The 13,407-nt window shown below is 35.5% G+C and overlaps 1 protein-coding gene across 16 annotated transcripts in view; it reads right to left on the reverse strand.

Moving 5' to 3' along the window:
- Nucleotides 1–192: 192 nt before the first annotated feature.
- The window catches only part of LOC142973624 (uncharacterized), a 125,942-nt gene continuing 112,727 nt past the window's right edge, over nt 193–13,407 (reverse strand). For 11 of the 16 annotated variants that reach the window (XM_076115523.1, XM_076115524.1, XM_076115521.1 and 8 more), the window contains 8 exons: nt 8,023–8,183; nt 5,265–5,318; nt 4,686–4,940; nt 4,135–4,375; nt 3,440–3,601; nt 2,790–2,919; nt 2,290–2,435; nt 193–2,052 (listed from right to left, as the gene is read on the reverse strand). In XM_076115523.1, the coding sequence (XP_075971638.1) occupies nt 2,030–2,052; nt 2,290–2,435; nt 2,790–2,919; nt 3,440–3,601; nt 4,135–4,375; nt 4,686–4,940; nt 5,265–5,318; nt 8,023–8,183 (1,172 nt within the window). In that variant the 3' untranslated portion in view covers nt 193–2,029. The remainder of the gene's footprint in view (nt 2,053–2,289; nt 2,436–2,789; nt 2,920–3,439; nt 3,602–4,134; nt 4,376–4,685; nt 4,941–5,264; nt 5,319–8,022; nt 8,184–13,407) is intronic. The other 5 variants (XM_076115527.1, XM_076115526.1, XM_076115514.1 and 2 more) reach the window with 1 other exon arrangement.

Raw genomic sequence — 13,407 nt, forward strand, 5'->3', positions numbered from 1 at the left:
AACACGAAATTCCGTTAGTTGGTGTAGAAATGGGAGGTTAACCCCATAAGTTACCCTACTGATTAAAGCACCATTTGTAAGTTTATTCGAAGTTCGAATTATTGGTGTTACTTATCGCTTCACCCTTCAACTATGTTTAAGTACATTTTTGCTGTGATCCCAAGATAAGGTGTAGTAAAATAAAACACTAAATAAATAGAAAGATTATTTTATTAGGTGTGATGATTTCGAACAATAGCAGTTAATGTTATATTGTATGTCGAGGTGTCAACAACAAAATAAAACATTTGTGCTCTAAAAATAAATTAACAAAAGTAAATACAACAATACAATAGGTTAAATTATTGAAAGCTTTTTGCATTACTACACAAACAAAGCAGCTTTACATAGGGCGAGGGGATCTTTACTTTGGTAAAATCTTAAGAGTACAAACATTTAGGTATTTATAAAACTTCCAGTTAAACTACCACTAATTGTATATAATTATGTAAATGTATATAAGACTGTGTAAACGACAGATATCAGGTAGAAAATATAATGAAATGAAAGAATAATTTTAAACATTGTAAAAATATAGTTACAAAAATCTGATCCATGACTAGATATTATTTTTAAAACCGTAATACTTTTTGATGGTAAGTCATACAAAACAATTAACAGACGTCTGAACGTTCGACATCAGATTAATAATAGCACTCATATTCCTTAACGATACACCTAATTTAAAATTAAGCATACAGTATTGTATTGTCAACCGTTGCCAAATAATGACTCGCCCTATATATACTAACCATTGCATAGTTCTGAGTATTATTATATAAGGTATCATACGATTAATGTGGTAACTAATACCCATACTTACAAGTACACTGTACGGTATGTATGTAGTTATCTATTACAAGAGCTGCACTGCCAATGCTCACAAAATGTCTAAACTTTGTTATCGCCCGAATGTCTAAATGTGTTAATTCAAAGTTTGACTTTTGCAGATATGTTGAAGGTAATGTATTGATGTATATAAATCGGTTAGTATTTTAAAATTAGTAATCCAGCTTCGTGCTTTTAAAATATCACTTTTAAAAGACGAGCTCAAACAAGTCACTCCTACGTTATAAATAAATACTACGCTAAACAATTTTACAAGTATATAAGTATTTTTATTATTTTTTTACAATTATACAACATCGTAATTATCAGATAAACATACTCTTTGGGACGCATAAAACAACTTTGGATAGATTACACTGACGTGATGCGGTTAGATAGGTACTATCGTCCACAGATTATGTCGACAGAAGCGAAAATAGGTACACCGATAATTCAATGATTACTTCTACTTGACACCGAGTTAGTGTGTTAGCTTTGAATGTCGAGCAACTAATGCCATTAATATACGTACTGATATACTTTGGTCAGCAATTTCAAGTTACATCGAACACTACCGTTTGAGTAGGTCTTCTCAAACGAGTACAGCTTAGCTTATATTTGTACAAAATGTTATAAAAAGTCATGGCATAATTTTGGTATCATTTGACGATAGGCTCTAAGGTAGATTTTCGGTTACACTCGTCACTCAGAGCGGAGCTTACGCTAACATGACCTTCACCTCTATTTCACATATGTACTTATTATCGTTATACTTAACAATATATCAATAGGCAAATACATAGAAATCAAGAGCACTGAATTACTTGAACAGATACCTGTTTCGCATATCATTAAGGTTTTTGTCACACTCGTAAACTCGTCGAGTATTCACTCTATGACGTAAAGAACTCGTCCATTTTGCACAGATGTAGAGATAACTCGAGCGGTCGCCTAAGATTTTAGGTGGGATCTTCAATCTGACGATTAAGCTTAGAACGCCTTATATTCTATGATGAAATCACAATGTACGCTGCTTGAGATGCGTCCACATCTGGCGGTGTGTGTGCATGTGTGTGTGTGTGGTCGTGAGTCAGGTGTGTCGGTGTCGGCGCGCGCACAGCGTGGCGCGGCGCAGGCGCCGCAGCAGCGACGTCTCGCGCTATCAGATGCGCTCCACGTAGTTGCCTGCAACAACACAATGTAGGTTTATCTTCTGAACCACACGACAAATCCGGATTATCTTTATCTGAGATCCAAGTAATAGAAACTACAATGTTAACGAGCACAGACGTATTACCCCACAAGTTTTTGGCACTCATTAAATGTTATCCATGCCAATAATTCAATTGGTATTAGGTAATTTTTCACAATTAAACTAGGCTACATTAAGTATATCTCATATAAAGAGAAGGCATATAGTACCTGGGAAGGTGCCGAAGCGGCCGGTCCGCTGCGAGGAGCCGACGTACCAGCCGTCGTCGCATTTCTCCAGCACGTACACCGTGTCACCCTCGTTCAGCTCCAGCTCATCCGGGTTCTGCGGCCGGTACTTGTACATAGCACGGTACCTAAACACCAGAACAATATATTATTTATAATATGAGCTTGTAGATTTTTTTGGATACTTTGAAGATTAATATTCGGAAATATTCGCTCATAGAGCAGAGAACTTTATAAATTAACATGCCATCGCGGCTTGGTAATTGATAAAGTGCGGCTTGGTATTCGATAAGTGTTAAGATTGATGATGATTATGATATTCACCCATCTTAAACTATCTATTTACTAACTTAAGGCATCTAAGGTAAGTGCGATAAAATCATTCGTACTGTATTAGTTTCGAGGCAACAACCTCATAATAAATTCAGTAGTTTATATGTATTTTCCGCAGCTCCTTGCAAGTAAACATGCACAATACTAACGGCACGGCCTCCGCGTTGGTGTCGACGTATAAGGGCTCGGTGTTGTTGAGGTCGACGCCCGCGCCGCTCGGCGGCCCGTAGCCGCGCTCCGACGCCGACAGCGTCGCCTGCGCAGGCTTGGCCACGTAACCTGACACCACACAGTAAAACGCATTATGTCACTGTTTAACGCTCCGTGATTCTCTACAAAGATAACTTTTCATTGTATTTTGTAATTTAATTTTCACAAAATCTTTTTTGGAGCATTCTGAAATTTTTAAGCGATATCAATTTTGATTTAACGGCGTATTAATACATACGTCTAAAGAGAGACTAACAAACAGTGTTACGTCATTAAATCTATTAGCAGCTAATGTATTTGCAAAACGGTGTATGATTACACGGATAATTAATTTTAATGTTCATGATTTAACGATATTACATGTCGCTGTTGTTCACGCACGATACTTCTTTAAAGAAACATAATACCAAAGAAGTTACTATGCGGAAATATGTAATTCATTGTTATTGCGTTTATTGGTAATATTTTTTTTTAATAATGTCAAGCTCTCCTTATCTGCTGCCTTAAACCAAACTGATCTTACGAATACAAAAGCTAACCTCTCTATAGATTTTTTATTTGGAAGTAGGAAATGAAATAAATATTGTACCTGGTAGGGGCTGGGTGGCTGGTGGTGCATTAGAGAGCGCTTGGCTGTTCTGTTGAGGCATGTAGCTGTGCGCGCCCATACTCCTCTTGGCCGAGCCGTTCAACAGTCCGTGAGCCGCTGGTGATGCCACCGGCTTGTCTGAACTCAGGATAGGCTGTGGTTCTGGAATCCAGAGATAAATATAATTTAAAAACGATTCGTATAAAACTTCGTATGAACATCTGAACGAAAACTTGAATTAGGTCACATTAGGCCAATATTCAATCTGGAATTTAATACGGTTTAACAGATAATTAAATTAATACTTTACTATATTATAAGAATGCTCTAGGTTGTTAAAATTACCTAATATAACTAGGTAGTACCTTAACAAAATGACGACATTATTGTCAACGCTAATTAATTACGATGTTAGGTTTATCTAATTGCATAACGTTACGTATGAATAACATTTTTTTATATGAAGTTGCGACATACGTTGTTAATTGCCAAGTAGGTTGTCGAAATTGATGAGGTGCTAGTACTCGTAATTGTTCAAACATTACGATATTATGGAAAATAAACATAACTTTCTATGAGTATAAAACCCTAAAGTTACGGTATTATTGAAAATAGTCATTTTTTTCTATCAGTATAAAACCCTGAAGTTCCAAGCGAGTGTTGCTTTCAAAATATTTACACAAATATTAACTTACCCGGTTTACTAGGGCTGGGTTCCTGCAGTACTGTGACGTAAGAATCCGGGAATATTCCCGTCTTGTTTCCGTTTCTGCCTTCCCACCAGTTCTGGTCGATTCGCCTTGTCAACACCACAACCTCTCCTTTCTTCAAAGGTAACTCCAGATTGGTCTGAGCTGTGAAGTCAAACTTCGCCCGAGCACGGCCCTCAACCACGACAGGTTTCTTAGGTGTTTGTACAGCATCGCCTTTTTGGATCTGAAATGTGATAAGGATAAAATAAGAATATTTCTACTAGAAAATACTACATTCATGGTTAATAACTATTAAATATATTTTGCTTCTAGCATAGCCTTTTAAATATTGATCGAAATTTTGAGGTCGTTTACAGACGGTACAAATAAGGAGGCCGAAGTTTCGTTTTTGCCATTTGAATTGTATTAAAAAGCCAAAATAGGATGACATTGAGATGATAAAGTTAAAATTCGACCGAATTGTTATACGAGACACGTTAAAGAAATTTACAAAGCTATAATTGACGAAAGAACTGAAGTAATAAGTGACTTACCTCTACATAATTGTAAGGGAACAATCCTATCCTGCCGTGGAGTTCTCCTTCGTACCAATTAGAATCTATCTGTCTTCGTACGTGGATCAGTTCTCCTTTCCTAAAGCTGAGCTCTCTGTTTGTCTGACCGTTGAACGTGTACAGAGCCTTTGCTATTACTTTGTCAGCTTCATCGTATCTGTTAAGTGGGAGTATGTTCTTCTGTGAAGGCGTGAAGTTGTCCTGGTGACGACGATTTTGCATATCTTGAAGTTCCTGTAAAGTATCAAGTTGAAATATCACATTTGTGCTTAAAATGTTTGGTTGATGCTGATGATACAAGTAAGCTTGTCTTAGTAATCTTAGCAAATTTTGAATAAGTAGTCTTAGCAAATTTTGAATTTGGTTACAAGAAAATAAACTTTTTATCCGTTGCACAGTGTTCCAATTAGTTTTCTTTGTGCATCGGATATTCACGTTCGAATCAGAGATGAGTTAGGCCAAATATTGTTAAACAGCGCGAATGTATTATGTAAATATGGAGTACACAGTCAAACGGTAGTCAGTTAGCACTTCGTCACACACTCTCTCAAACATCACCTTCATTGACGCATCAAATGCTTCTATGTCCGCGGGAAGTATAGAAGTATTTTCCTGTAAATCGTAATTTTATATAATAGAAATTACCTCTATAAAATTCATTTTCGGTCACTATTATTTATGTGGTAAATATGATTAATACGTGCATTATCGAAAACCCGTATTTATAGGTGAAATAGTTGCCATACAATGTATCCAATAGAATACTATCACGTTTACAGAATTACAACCATTTTCACAGAATTTATTTACGTAATTGCACACTTATTGAACGTAATCGGCTTGGAAAATCATTTGCACGCATATCATGATCGACTCTCGCGCACGTTGCGCTCACACTGGAGCGCCCACGAACGTACCATGCTTGTTCTAACAATACATGAATACACTATATAACAAAAACATTAACATTTTCACTTATTCACGAACGAGAGCCTTATTATTACCGGTTAAGGTCGATATTTAATATTGTAGAGTACGAGAACACTCAAAAATACGTGTGGTCAGTTGGTCAACGGATTTTTGTTCGGAATGCGGAGACAAGGTCGTTCAGATTTTTGATTATTTAATGAACTACTCAATATTACCATAACAGCTCTGTGTGGATTTTAAATATCATTCACATAACTTTGGAAACAATCTCGAGAATACCGCTATTAATATTATTGCGCATTAAATGGCAATTGATGTAATCACCTTAACTTAATAATGAAACAACCAAACAAGTACTGGTTGTATGTAAATAAAAAGTCGGGAAACAACTATTAAGCGGTTAAGATTTCTCTCTCGAAGGGCTCGATGTCTGGCACGCGGCAGGCTTAAACGGCTCGTGGATAATTTGCGGATAATTTCACCGTGAGTAGGCACGGTGAGTGAAATCAGTGAAATGTTTCTATCTGTGCGATTGAACTGGGTCGTATGCAAACACTGCACAGTTGCACACGCACATCCGGAGTAGCGGTGTGTTTATTCGGGATGCGTGAATTAATTGCGTTCTTACAACCTACCTGGCTATATGTTATTTATGGTGAATGAACAACTAGAGATCGTGAACACATAGATTTTACTATGCTTCGTAAGACGCTGGATTTCTATATTCACATAATAGTTTCATATTGTTTTTTATGTTTCAACAAAAACTAGCGAACGTAACATTTAAATGCTGGACATGAGATTCACCGATAAAAAATAGTTAGAGAACAATGAATAGTATTTCCTCACGCGAGACCAATTTCGATAGAAGTTTGAACCTACTACAAAGTTAATGTAATAAAAAATCAATACAAATTTTTGTTCACTTGTTGAAATGAGACAAAGGTAAATCGAAACCAAACATTATAACTTTTTATAAAAAATTTCGTAAATTATAGGCACGTGATTCTAGTGTAATTAATACTAGGAAGCAATTGTATAGGTATTCGCGCAAATAAACACATTCATAGTAGACTCTTGAATGAAAACAACTGGAGAAACCGCAAGAACACGCACGACTGATATTACAGACAATTCAATGTATTATTTATTAAAGATGACACGTTTGTATATAAACATATCTCTACATACTTTGATAGATTTACACTTGCATTACCTACTTACACAATAAGTATAATTTAATTTTACTTCAGAGATAAACATCGAAAATGTCGTTCAATCCCTAAAAGGGTTATTGAAAAGTTCACTTCCTTTAACACGCAATATAAAACCGACTAACATAGTTATAAGCAAGAACTTGATATGTAACATTTCGTATAAAATATACAGATTGGAGATCGTTTCCTGCTATAAGTCGTCATTAAAAGCAACGTGTCTACCTCTCGCTTAAATTACCAGTCGCTGGATATTGCTTAAGGGAACTATTAGATATGTATCCAATCATAAATAGAGACTGTGATGAATATGTCGTAAAGAGCTAACTACGTACCTTTGATATCAAAGATAATGTAAGCGTACCAACAATTGATCAATTTAATGTGCTAAGTATTTTGCAAATCATATACTTGGTTTAATTGCTATCGTAATAAGTAAATTTTGTGCTTGTTTTCAAACATAATGCTAATAAAACTTACCCTTTGCGTGAGCTTCATGAGTGTGGTACAAAAATTAGCGTGTAAGGTTTCAAGTTCAATAAAATTGCGGATATCGTCGAAGTATCGATCAAACTGCAGTCGCGTGCTAACGCCCAGTTTAACCAGATTAATCGCATCGCACACAGAACGTTGACTGACACGATAATCGTATTTCGATAAACCATTTATGTTTTTGCGCACAACGATACTTCAGACGCTAATCGATTGACAAGTTTGCATGAGAGATAACTGATGAATTATTCCGATTGAAACACATTGAAAGCAATGAATTGAACTTTACGACTACTTTTCGTCACGCTTTTTGAAGTAAATGATAGAATCTTAATAAAAAATCTGATACGTTACAAATGCTGTATCTCATATTCTACGTAAAAAGAAAAACGCATGTCTTGTTATTTCCGAGTGAATAATGATGAGTACAGACAACGCTATGAGTTACATCGTTACTTAGTTTATTACTTCAATTATGTACTCAACGAGATGAGTAATTAAAACGCAATTTAACACTAACCGCAATAACCGCTAAGAATTTTGCGTACCTAGTTAGTGTCCGGCACGGCTTGGCACAAGTATGAATTGATGAACAACGTTTACCAAATTTCTTTCTTTACTTGACTTGATGATTAGTCAGCCTATTTAAGTTGCTAGGTAGTGTAAGTTTGTCAAGTTACCTGTAAATATTTGTTTCTCTTCTGTTCCCTGTAGAGCCTCTTCATGTGTTCGGCCTGCTGCCGCGCGAGCTCTCGCTCTGGCACCAGTGGTAGTGGGTCATGGCGCACCGGACATCTGTAGTGGATGTTCACATCGCTCTCCACGTATCTCCGGGGAGACTCTATAGAAAAATACCAATATATGAAACAAATGTGACACTCTTAATTAAAGAATCTTAAGTGATTAACCGGTAGAGTTGCGAAGTCGCCGTATTTAGTTCTTTGATAAATTACTAACTAGATTTAAGACTGTTAGTTTGCCTGTAGAAAACCTTGAGGAACTGGAAAATCGAAACGAAATAGAACGGCGCAATCTTTGGAAATATATTGAGAAAATCTATTCAACACCTATTTCTAAAGATAATCTAAGAAATGAAACAGCAATCTGCAACAAATCATTTCAGTCTTTATTATACTAATAATGCGGTTCTTTAGCGCGGACTCTACTTAATATTATTTAAATGTATAACATAGCGTTAAAATGTTATCGAACTTTCCAACTTTCGCGTTTGTAGTTCCTAATTTTATACAAAGTTGGCTTTAAGAAGTTGTATAAACAAACTGGCCCTTTCCGTGTGTAAAGGGCTTTCTATTTACTTCTAAAATATCCATGCGCTGTATAATTGGAGAGAAAAGTTGTCTGTCAGCGAGTATTTTCCCATTAAATTACAAATTACTTTAACAGTACGCAATGTTCTTATCCCATAACATTACATAAAAGATCGTGTACAGATAATCATATATTTTCTACAAATTAAAAGAATATACCGTTCACGTAAAGAATACAATACATTTTAAACGTAAAATTCGTGAGGCGTGTTAGGCCTTTGTATAAAATAAAGTATTTTTTTCCGCTAAAAGTGAAAGTGGTCTACGTTATGTTATGGAGTCGCCATCGATGTGGTAATGCCGTGATTGGCGATTTTCTTTAAGTGTATTATATGATGACACGTAACAAGTAACCGGTTTCATAGGAACATTCGATATTAGCGGAAGTAAAAGGAGAATTGACAGATTAGATTACAAAAATAGTATATAATTAATACTAGTTGGCTGGTGGTTTGGTCGCTGATTAATTAGTCTGGCGCGGCAACGGCATTTTTATGATAACATTGATAACATGTTAATGACAACAATGACAAGTAATTAACACTAATTAACGTCATAATGCACCAATAGTCAGTATTTTTTTAAATTATATTAAAATGACTTAAATTACCATAGGTACTTACTTAAATTAATTCAACATCTATTTTCCGCGATAATACATTTGGTTATGCGTTTTATTCTATTTATAAATAAGGGTTTTTGCATACGTACCTAATGATAAGAGCTTAGATTATACTTATCACGCCACGTGTTTCGTAACATCTTTCTTTTATCACTGATAGGAAATAGCAATTGTTTCCGATCATCATGACCTGAAGTTCCGAGTAAGTTCAATGCGATCTAACACAAGTGACTGAATGCATTTTTGTTGAACATACAAAAAATCAAAGATCCTGGTGTTTTCGTTTTTAAGTAGCTAGATATTCTATACATGTTAATAACTTATACGAATTCGCTTCAATTGTGTCGTATCACTTACTCTATAGAATAACTTACAATTGTCATCAACTTTCACGAGATAATCATTCCACGCACGTACTCGCGACACGCCCTGAGTGCCAAAGATAAGATTACAATTGACAAATATGTATCCGTGGGATTTCATACCTTACGCCTTAGCGAAAACTTAATTCCTTGAGTAATGTTCACAAAGAACAAGCGAATGATCTGTTGTACTCAAGGCTCAGGAATTTCATTTGCACAATGTTCAACGTTGGTTTTTTTCTTTATCGCAATGCTACAGTACTAAAGGCAAGTTATTGATTTCACTAACTCTACTAGTATTACAACTTAACTCGGATTAGCGACAGGTTGGTTCTCGGAAAGCAATTTTCGTTGTTGGCAGTAATTATAGAAACTTTCTGCACGATACTGAATGGAAAGTTAACAGGCTGGTATTAGTTCGTGGATGTTTATAGCATGTGAAGATTAAGGCTGGAACAGGTGTGTCCCTGTTTGTATCTAATGATGCCGATATTATAAGGAGAAACGTTTAAAACAGCTTTAAAGAAATAATGTATTCTCTCTTAATCATTAAAAGATGCAGTTTTTAATTTGCATTTAATGAACGACATAAATAATAGAAGAAACTTAAATTTCTAAAACACAGATTTGACTAGTCTAGATTAATACCGATTTAGGAATTATAACATCGCATGCTTCATATCCGTAAATTACACTTCCGATTTGTATGAACATAGATTTATGAATTTTAACTTTTAGCCGCGTAATATTTCAGGATATTGGATAATAGTTAGCGAAAAACGGTATCAACAGTACACGAGTGTTTGTTTTACGCATGTCTTTGCGTGCATTTTTACTGCGTGTCCTAATTTCATTACCTACTACAAAGCGCACGGACATGTCCAGTGTAGTGATAAACAGGACATGGTGATCGTTTAATATTTTACGTACAAAGTCTGTCATAAATTGTCATCGGCTGACATTTTTCACATACCACGTTTAACTGCGGCAGATAACATTCCTGACATTTTGCAATTGAGTGTCGCTTTTAATCACCGCTTCAGGTTACGAATTAAGCAAGACGAGTATTTTGATACACTCGAACATTTCATAATATACCACTGAAGCGTAACGTTTAAATCGACCTTTATTTAACAAAACTTTACAAAATATTAAATTGCACAAATATTACTGAAGTTAATTGGCATTTAAAATAATTTTCTATTAATTGTGATTTGATATATGTCTTCGATAATGGAACACAGTTGTGAACTAATTAGTATTACTTGTCTTATTGATTTATGGGAATCAATACTAGCATTTTCAGATAACCCCTCAGGTTAAATGTAATTAATTCCCGGACGTCATATTACATGTTGACATGATAATTAATTGATTATAACTAAGTCAATTAATCGTTATCATACAGGATATACAACGCACATCAAACGAACATGAGATTAATTATGCAAACCGTATGAAAATTAAGTCAGATGCATTTCATAAACACAGAATCAAGTTTCCATGATTATAATAAATTAACACTTTACATAGAGAAAAAATGTACATATTAGGTTAAAATCACGCACGACATAAAAACACAATTGAACGAACCCTGGGTTGTCATTTTCTTAATTTGCTTGAGTATGCCCATAGTGGTCCAGTGAGCGCAGTCGATCGCACAAGTAAACAAAACACAACAACAACACGACGGCTACGTGTCGACGTAACTCAGACACGACGTCTGTCGCCGGCTGTCGGTTACGATAGATCAGATGCACTTTCGACTCGCCTCGACGGCTTAACCTCATCTCCCGCCAAAAAGCCAGAGCCGTACTTTCGCTAGACACGCGCCCGTCTTGTCAACAACACAAACTACCAAGATGTTGACAGATGACGTGACACTACCGGTTATTGAATCCTCCGTAACGTTTGTTTTGGTAATAACAGCCAGTTTGGGACACATATTTCACAGCACCGTTACTATGACATATGTTTATTGCATTTCAGTGAAACGTTATTAAAATACTTGTTTAGGAATTTTACTACGCAAATTATTATTGCAGAGAATGATTTTCATAATAAACCATTTATGTTTTATAAAATATACATTCTCTTATGTAGATTAAAAGTCACAGAATCTAAAGTAGGTCTCAATATTTAAGAGCTGAAATCTGGAGGTCAAATGTTTGTTTATCTAAATAAGACAATCTACTTTTAGAACTGACATTTATTACAGTCAAATAAGTGACGTTAACGATGAAGTATTTTACTTTGTCCAGTGACGAATAATGCTGATAACGTTATCTTTTCTGATAAGTAGAAGTGGGGTAGACAAAAAGGTACGATTATACGATAAATATTAACTACAGGTTACTTATAACTTATCTTAAAATATTTCCGCCTATAACGCATGTACTGTTTATGTCACATGTTTATACCTAGCCGTAACACCGTGACCTGACTAAACAATCAAAACATATTTGCTACGGATGAGACAACAACACATAGAAATTTTGTACCATAGAAAATTGCAATATAAAAAAGTTTACACAACCTTGTGGGGGACGAATAATTTTGTATGTACTCACTGTATGGTAATGGAGCATAAACATCCGGATATACATTTGTCCTATTTCCCCACTCTGAAAATTCATGCAGAGTGTGACGATAGTCTTCGTTTTTCTCAATTCTTGGTTTATTGCGTAAAACTACTTGATCTCGAAGGTTGTTCTCTATTTCGGATTTGTCAATATTTGTTAGGTTTGCTAATGAAGTAGCCTGGTATACTGGCTGACATTCGGTCATTTTCTGATCTTCAAACGTCACGGAAACTCTTTTGGGCATTATTTTATGCTGTACATCGGAATTTTGTGGCACAGTGACAGTGTTACATTCGAGGTCCAAATCGCTATGAGGTCTGTCTTGTAACTGCATGGACTTGTAATCATCTGTTAACTCCGCGACACTTGAAATGGTATAAGTAATAGTAGCGGTAGAGGTTTTACTTGTGGATTTATCATCTTCTATGGAGTCATTACTTTTAACACTGTCCGAGTCATATTTGGTCCGAGATTCGTTTGGACTGCTCTCTTTTGAAAAATAAGCACTGTCATTCTCATATTCTTCAGATTCATCGTAGAGCATATTTTTCTTGACATATTTATTCAAAGCAACAAGTGATCTGGATAATGACCCGGAGCCTGGCACGTCACTGAAAAATCCATCATCTTCGTAAATAGTGTCCTCGCGAATTGGTAGGTGGTTCTTCTGACTTTTTTCGCTCTGCATTGTTGGGCTTTTATTCATTTTTACACAATTTAGTAATTATACTTCATCATAAACACTTCACTTAAGATAGGTGGTTGACGTGAAACTGAACACTAGCGGCACTGATAATATTATTATATCAGTGAATATTACTAGATAACACTTGCCGATACTGTCCGATATTATAAACAAGTTATCATGACAACGACGCGGCCAAAACAATTTTTATTTATTATCTCATGAGCAACAACACACCGCATGTGATCAAGCGGTTAAGCGAACTATTTACAATCGAAAAAACTCGACCGACAGGTTTTGGAAGTCCAATCGAATTGAATGACGTAAACCGCGAGAGGTACACTGATAATTATAATCGCACGATATGAATGAAGGTTTTGATTTGTTGTTGCACTTATTTGGATTACTATTTTGTAAAGACATAGTCAAAGCTATCTTCAAATTTAGCGTAAATAAATTTAAAATTCGACTCAGACTACGTGTGTT

Source organism: Anticarsia gemmatalis, chromosome 6 (genome assembly GCF_050436995.1).
Source record: "Anticarsia gemmatalis isolate Benzon Research Colony breed Stoneville strain chromosome 6, ilAntGemm2 primary, whole genome shotgun sequence".
NCBI lineage: Eukaryota > Metazoa > Arthropoda > Insecta > Lepidoptera > Erebidae > Anticarsia > Anticarsia gemmatalis.